We start from the raw sequence: 7,343 nt of genomic DNA, 5'->3' as shown, positions 1-7,343 counted from the left end.
ATGGTGAGCGCGGGCTGCGGGCGCTGGGGCGGGGCGCGGGGCCGCCGGTGCACGTGTGCCTGGGGGCCGCCTCCAGCCTGGGCTTGAGGGGACGTGGGGTTAAGGACGCGGCCGCGCCCCTGCCTTCCTCTGCCTTGCGGCCTGCGGGGCCGGGGGAGACGCCAGCTTGTGTGAAGTGCAGAGGCATTAACCCGAGCCCGTCTGCAGAGATCCACCACGCGGATCCGCAGAGGCGGCGGCTGGGCGCAGGGCCCTAGGCTTCCTTGCGCAGCTGCAGCAGGTGCGAGGGGCTCCCTCCGTCCGGACCGCGCTCCCTGCTGGTGTTTGCTGGTTAAAGCCACCAAAGCGCCGTGACCCAACCGGTAAAGACAGAAAAGGGGGAGGGAGGCAAGTAGGGCTGCCAACCCTCCCAGATTGCCCAGGAGTCTCCTGGAATCAGCATCGGTCTCCCGGTGACTGTTGAAAGCAAGCCGGGAGACTTTAATAGGACATCATGTTGGAAAAAGAAATCTCCCAGAATAGCTTCGGTCAGAATTGGCAGCCCTAGGGGCAAGTCGCCTGTGCCTGTCCCTTCCTTACATAGTCTGCTGCTCTCAATCTTCCCCACCTCCTCCTTCTCCAGGAAGGACTCCAGCATGAACTCACTTACAGCTATTGCCTCAAAGCCCCCTGGAGATGTGCTCATTGTGCCAGGTCTGAGCATGGTTTTCCATCGCTGCCCCAGTAGCACGCTCCAAATGACGACTGTCTCAGCATGTGCCTGGTTGTGCCTAGTTCTCTGTAGAGTGAAAAGCTGGTGACTGGGGTTTTGCGGAAGAGAAGTACTTCTACTGCTCCTCCATGCCAGCACTTCCTATGGCTTAGTAGCTAACTCACCCAGGGGGGAACACTAGCAAAGTATCTAGAGAGGAGAGAAATCACGGGGCTGCCCCTTCTAGGGCAATGGGGAGAGGGCACAGCTAAAGGTGGGAAGTGGGAGGGGTTCCTTGCTCTGGTGAGAAGAGTTGAGGTGCTCTTCAAGGGGTACTTTGGCACTGGCTGACCTTCTGCTGGGTCCCAACAGTATCACAGATTTCATGTCCACACAATCTTCTCCTTCCAGAGGTTCCGGTTCTGTGGAGACTTGGACTGTCCTGACTGGGTCCTAGCAGAGATCAGCACCTTGTCTAAAATTGTTAAGTGGAAAAGGCATTTTCTTTTTAATGTTTATTTCTGTGGTTCTTACAGTTCTCATGCTATGCCTGTTGCCCACCAATCAAAGCATATTTTTACTCTTAAAAAAAAAAAGGGGGGGGATAGAAAGTCATGTACCGTGAACCAGTAGGTTGCATGTACAGTGGTGGGGAAGTGCCAGTGCTACACCTACAGTGGTGGGGAAGCCATGGGGACACTGACTTGATGGGTCTTAGCACTGGGTATCTGGGCAAGGAAGCTGTGATCCCTCCCAGTCACAAGAGCAAACAGCCCAGGCTGTGTCCTATGGCCAGAGTGGCTTTCCACAGGTCAGAGGCAGGAGGCTTTTGAACAGGTTTTGTTTAAGGGCTAGAGAGAGAAACTGATGCCACACAAGAGCTACCTAGGACTGTTTTAGACTGATTGTTGCCTATGGAAATCCAGGGCACTTCATGTTTTAGATTGCAAAAGGGGCAGTGGGGCACAAAATTGTTAAATGGTTTCCTGATGGGGCTCTGTGTATGTGTGTGTGTGTGCATGTGTACTCATACACTTTGAGGGGTGGTGCTTATATGCTCCTGCCAAGGGAGGCCTGAGGAGTAAAGTTCTCTTCTGTTGTTCTCTGTTCAAGTCCTCAGTGAAGCTGAAGCTGATCTGTGCCCAGGTGCTGAAGGACCTGCTGGGAGAGGGGATTGATGTAAGCGAATAACTTTCTTTTCAGTTGCTTTTAGAGTTATAGATCTCCTCTTAGCCTAACCCAGTCCCCAGCAAGAGGGAGTATAGGGTAGATACAACAGCCATCCCTAGGGTAGGCAGCCAGGTCTTGTGGGGAGGGTATTAGAGGGCCAAGAGCTCTGCCACCAACTAGCTGAGTGACCTCAAGCAAGTCATTTAAAACCTTTACCCCCTGTGTCCCTAACTGAGAAATAAGGCTAATGCCTTCCCCACCCAGCAGTGAGTAGGGCTGGATAATGGCCAAGTACTGCAATGCTAGAGCAAGGTTTATTATCTACTATCCTAAGGGCATGTTATGTCCTGGTTTTTTTTTTTCATGTCCTCACTAGAGGAGTGGTGTGTGGCTGCTAGCATGGGTTCCCTTGAGATCCCCCAGCAAGAATCCTGGCTGCTGGCACAGAAGGGTGCTGCCCACTGATCCTGAGCCTGCGCAGGGGAAGTGTGCAGTTAGACACGTGCCTGGTGCCCTTTGGGATTGACGAATCCTACCAGTTACGTGCACCATGAGTCTGTTGATTTTGCAGTGAGGTGGAGCAGGAGCTGAGGGGACTGGAAGTTCTAGTCCCAGGACATTTTTTGACTTCTTCTATGGCCTGGGGCTAGTTAGAAGAAATCTAGTAGCTTCTTGTATTTTGGGGGCTGACTTGAGATCTCCTAGCCCTGTGCTTGCATGTGCACTGCTGACTCTCAGTACTCTCAAAATCAAAGGACTGTTATGACAGCATTGGCCTTAACGTGGCACTGCCTGCCTCATTTCACTTGGAGGGTGTTTAGGATTTGCTCAGTTAATGCCCAGAGGTTGTTATAAACACTGCAGGTAGCAGGGTTTCCTGGGGACTGCTGAAGCCAAGTGTTGCTTTTCTCTTGCAGTATGAAAAGATCTTAAAGCTGACGTCAGATGCCAAATTTGGTGAGTGGCCCCCACCACCTCTTTCCCAGAGCTGTTGTGGGTCTGTGGCATAGACTTCTGCAGCACTGTTCTTAAACTGGGGTGGATTGGGTTTTTCCTGTCGGGGTTGTTCCTTTGTGCTTACAGCAAAGAGGGTTCTGCAGCTTGCCTGGGTGCAAACATGGGCTTTGGCTGCCTCTGAGTGTCCCCCTTGTTCATCATGGAATGAACCTAGAAAATGTAGAGCTGGAAGAGACCCTCAGCAGGTTTTCTAGTTCAGCCTCCTGCTTAAGGCAGAATCGCCTCTCTGTAAACTAAACTGCACCACAGGCACCTCTGAATAAAAACATTTCTCCTCTGGCTTTTAGGAGCCCCCAGGGTTTGTCAGGTGTATTTTCCTGAAGTGGTTCCCTCACGATCATGGAGAAATGCACTGAAGGCCTGGGGCAAAGGCATTAGAAACAAACTGTGCAGTCTTCTCCCTTGAGAGCAAGCCCAGGGTGTCTAGGATCTCCTCGGTGCCCTTGTTTTTCTCCTGGGTGGAAGATGCTATCAGTCATCAGTCTGATGAAGTGCTGCTTCTAACTCCAAAGACAGTCCTGGCTGTGGGGTTATGTAGGTTGTTCCTTGTGTAAAGAGGAATTGGCCTGTGCCTGCTTGTGATTATCACAGGAGCAGTCAACTTGTCAGGCCCTGTCCACACACCTGAGGATCTGTTATTCCAGTCTGGAGGACCTGGCAAAATTACTGGGGCAGTTTAGAAGAAAGGGGTATGGGAGAGTGAATACAAAATGTCTAGTTGGGGTTACATTAGGTACCTGCCTCTGTCTGGCTTCCAGTCCCTTGGGTTCTTTATGTTTACGGTCTCATCCCTTTTTTTTTTTTACCTGTTTTTACTGTTGGCTTGTATTACATCCTTAGTGGTTATGGGTTCATGTGCTAATTATGGACAAGGTGCCCAGTGCATTTTGCTTGTGTGCCTTTTCACTGTTGGCTCAGATGTCTGTTCATATATCCTCTCTAGTCTGGTGTAAATGAAATGGCCACGTCCATGGATATTGAATGATGCACTGGTGAGGCAGATCTTTGCTAGCATCTGAGAGCTGCTTCCCAGAATGGAAGAGCTCACAGTGTAAACAGTCCCTAAGACAGCTCCTTGTCCCTCCAGAGTCTGGGGATGTGAAGGCCACGATCGCAGTGCTCAGCTTCATCCTGTCCAGTGCAGCCAAGCACAACGTAGACAGTGAGTCTTTGTCCAGCGAGCTGCAGCAGCTGGGGCTGCCCAAAGGTAGGGGAGACATCTCTTGGGCGCGGTAGCTTGGAGATCAGTAGCAGAACCTCTACTGCCTGATGCAATATTAAGTAGAGGAGGCTGGGAAGTTCAGCTGGATGTGTTTCCCCCTGTGCAACCCACCCCCACACCTGCTGGATAACTATGTCCCTCCATTGCGTGCTGTGTCTCGTGCTGCTGGAGCAGCCAGTCCATTCCCCCCTGGGATGACTGCAGTTGGAGGAGGTGTCCCCCAACAAGGAGGAGATGGAGTTAGCTGCATCAACCAGTGTGAGGAGGCCTTGCAATAGTAACTGGGCCACCTTCTGATTAATATGTTCCTTATCAACACCTGTTGCTCTGTTATGGGCATCCTGCTGGATTCCCTCTGCTAAGCAGAGTTGAGCTGTTTGCAGTCAGGATGCCCATAGGAGCCCAAAGGAGCTGGGGCTGGGCTATGTGGGGGCTGAGCTGGTCTTCAGCAGGTGTCTGTCGTCTTGATTTCCCCACCCCCCAACTCCTCCTTGCCTTGTAGAACATGCCACAGGATTGTGCCGTTCCTATGAGGAGAAACAGAGTGCCCTGCAGGACAGCCTCCGCACACGTAGCCTGAGATGTGAGTGTGCCTGCTTTTGGCCAAGAGTGATGGGGCAGGCGCAGTTGTTCAGGAGGGAGATACATTGACATCCTGTGCCCCTTTGACTCTTTTGGTGAAACCCCAAGAGGAACTGCTTCAGCCTCTGGAACTCCCTGGGGAGGGTCTGCTCCTTTGCACTCCCTGAGGGAGGGTCAGTTTATTAAGGGCTGGAGCATGTGCTCCCTGGCACAGCTAGCTGGGTTTTCAGGGGTCTCTGGTCCAACACTTCTGTTGCTGATGTTGCCTCCTCATTGTGGGCTGAGACCTCATCAGCCCCATCCTGGTCCAGTTAACTTATAGGATGAGATCACAGAGTACAGCAGGAAATGGAGTCGGTGATCCACCTGGGGGCATCTTCTTCTCAGTCAGCATGGAGGGTGTTGGAAGCACTGTGTGTTCTCTCTCTTTGCCACAATGAGATTAGAGCTGGGGTCCTAAATGCTTGGACCCACAGGAAGCTTTGCAACAAGGTAGAAAGCAGGAGCAAGCAGCTTGCTAGCTGCATTACATCCATCTGACTTATTGGAGAGCTAACCTCTGCTGGCCTCAGTTCCCCTGATACTGCTGCTGGATGCTGCCATCTTTTTCTCCCAAGTCCAATGGTCTTGCTGTGTGCTGCCAAGACCATAGCTGTGTTCCACACTAGAGGAGGCTGCATTTTCTAGGGTGGAAGAATCCCCCTGACAACTTTTGACAGGCTTTGCTGGGCAGAGAATTGCCAGAGCAGCCTGTGGAACTGGCTTTGCCTCTGTTCTCAGTGAATCAGCTGGACTCTGTGTCCTGGAGGGTGGATTACACGCTCAGCTCCAGCGAACTCCAGGAAGTCAACGAGCCACTTGTGCACCTGAAATTCAGCATACGAGACCGGGACAGAGGAGTGACGGAGCCCATTGCCATGGCGGTGTCAGCAGAGAAGTTCCAAGTTCTGCTGGCAGGTGAGTAGGTGGCTGAGGCAGTAGAGAAGCACTTCCTTGCTGCATGGCATATTCCTTCCTGTTCTGTGATAGTAGGTGGGGCAGACATTCCGTGAGTTATTCCCTTGCTTTGAGAAGTCCCTCCAGATTCCCCTGCTGAGACCTGGGTGCTTGGACACCCCACTGCTATCGCCTCTCTGCTTTTCTGCTTTCAGAGCTGAAGCAGGCCCAAGCCCTGATGAAAACTCTCCATGGATGAGCTGGGAGAATATGAGCGAGCATGGAAGAACCCAGCTGATCCTGAAGCAGCCTGTAAAGCCTCTTGTGATGATGACTTGCCTGAGACAACCCCCTGCATCTCCTCAGCCAGATTGCATGAGCAGAGATGGGTGGGGGCACAGGGAGGGTCCTGGATTCTCTCCTTCTTTAGCAGGCTTTTGAAATGGGAAATTGTTGCTCTCGATGCTGATTACATTCTTCATGGCTCTTCTCACCCTACCCCTACTAGCACCCAGCCATCATCTCCATTTTGCCCACAAGGCCAAGCTCTCTTCCTACAGCAGCTCCTCTTGTACCTCCACCAGCCATACTCCAGATCCTTAACAGAGATCAGTTGCTTCCATAGTGGCTAATGTGGTGTCCACCTTAAGGCCAGCTTCAGGTTATGGTAACACCAGTGAGTTGCCACCACAGTCCTACCACCCTGTGAAGGGGTAGCCTTGCAATACCCACACTATGCTTGTGCCTGCTGGCTGGAGAGTGGGTTCAGAGCTTAAAAGCTCTGAAATCCCAGGCTTGGACCTTCATGGTGGTTCTGTTCCTGAAGAGCTGCAAGGGAAGGCTTTTAGTGCACTTGTCTGAACTACATCCTTTCAGTACTCCAGGTCAAGGACAGGGGCTGCTACTGTCTCCTTTGAGGCATGTGAGGTAACACTGGCTAAGCCAGTTCCCTGTCCCCTGAAGTCTGTGTGACCATCGGACTCTTGAGGGCAATGTGAGAGGCAGGGGCTGTACAAACCCCCCCTCATACCCTGCAGCTGTTGGCTCATCTCTACTGCCTCTCCAGTCTATTCTTGCTTCCCCTTCTCTCTCTGACAAACAGTTCATCTCTACCCTTTCTGCCTACCTTCAAAGCTGTCTCATCTTTCCACTCTCCACCATGCCCTCCACTTTGCCAAGGAAGCTGAAGGTACTGGGTAAAGGATCAGGAAGCATGTGCAGCCCTGGGCAACCTCTTACCATAGAGCCAGTTCTTTACATCATACTCCCTTGTTTTGCAATAAAATCGTGATGGGCCGGGCCTTGGCAGAGGGCCAGCAGTTTGCATTGCTGTCTTGTTGCCCCTCTGCTCCCTCTGAACGCTGCTCAGAAAGAAGAGACCCCTACTGAAATACCCCGGAGGGAGCGGTCGGACTCCTGTAGCACCAGCTCCCTTCAGGGGGGCAGCAGCTGCATGAATTACTCCCACCCTGCAGCTCCGCCAGCTCAGCTCCGCACCTGGCCCTGCCTGGACGGAGAGCCAGGGCTGACACCCGCTGTTGACTGCCTGTCATCGCCCCGTGCACAGCTGGGCACGGCCGCGTGGGACCCGTTTGCCCGGCCCCGGCCCTGCGGCGCCTGCCTGAGCTCGGGGGCCGGAGCCGCGCTGCGGGCGCCAGCAAGGGGGCTGGGAACAGGCTTCCCTAGCCGGGGCTCGCCAGGTCCTGGGAGGGGCGGGGCAAGGGG

The 7,343-nt window shown here is 53.0% G+C and overlaps 1 protein-coding gene across 1 annotated transcript in view; it reads left to right on the top strand.

The window, feature by feature from the left end:
- Window positions 1-6,942, top strand: part of COMMD4 (COMM domain containing 4) — a 7,418-nt gene extending 476 nt beyond the window's left edge. Inside the window, exons 3-10 of the mRNA XM_019503840.1 lie at window positions 208-280; window positions 1,103-1,174; window positions 1,805-1,870; window positions 2,779-2,818; window positions 3,966-4,085; window positions 4,603-4,683; window positions 5,463-5,639; window positions 5,834-6,942. Coding sequence (XP_019359385.1) covers window positions 208-280; window positions 1,103-1,174; window positions 1,805-1,870; window positions 2,779-2,818; window positions 3,966-4,085; window positions 4,603-4,683; window positions 5,463-5,639; window positions 5,834-5,877 — 673 coding nt within the window. The 3' untranslated portion in view covers window positions 5,878-6,942. The remainder of the gene's footprint in view (window positions 1-207; window positions 281-1,102; window positions 1,175-1,804; window positions 1,871-2,778; window positions 2,819-3,965; window positions 4,086-4,602; window positions 4,684-5,462; window positions 5,640-5,833) is intronic.
- Window positions 6,943-7,343: the final 401 nt, after the last annotated feature.

Source organism: Gavialis gangeticus, unplaced genomic scaffold, assembly GCF_001723915.1.
Source record: "Gavialis gangeticus isolate Ggan-Ray unplaced genomic scaffold, GavGan_comp1, whole genome shotgun sequence".
NCBI lineage: Eukaryota > Metazoa > Chordata > Crocodylia > Gavialidae > Gavialis > Gavialis gangeticus.
Note: the sequence above shows the minus strand (reverse complement) of the source record. Positions and strands in the feature narration are given on the sequence as shown.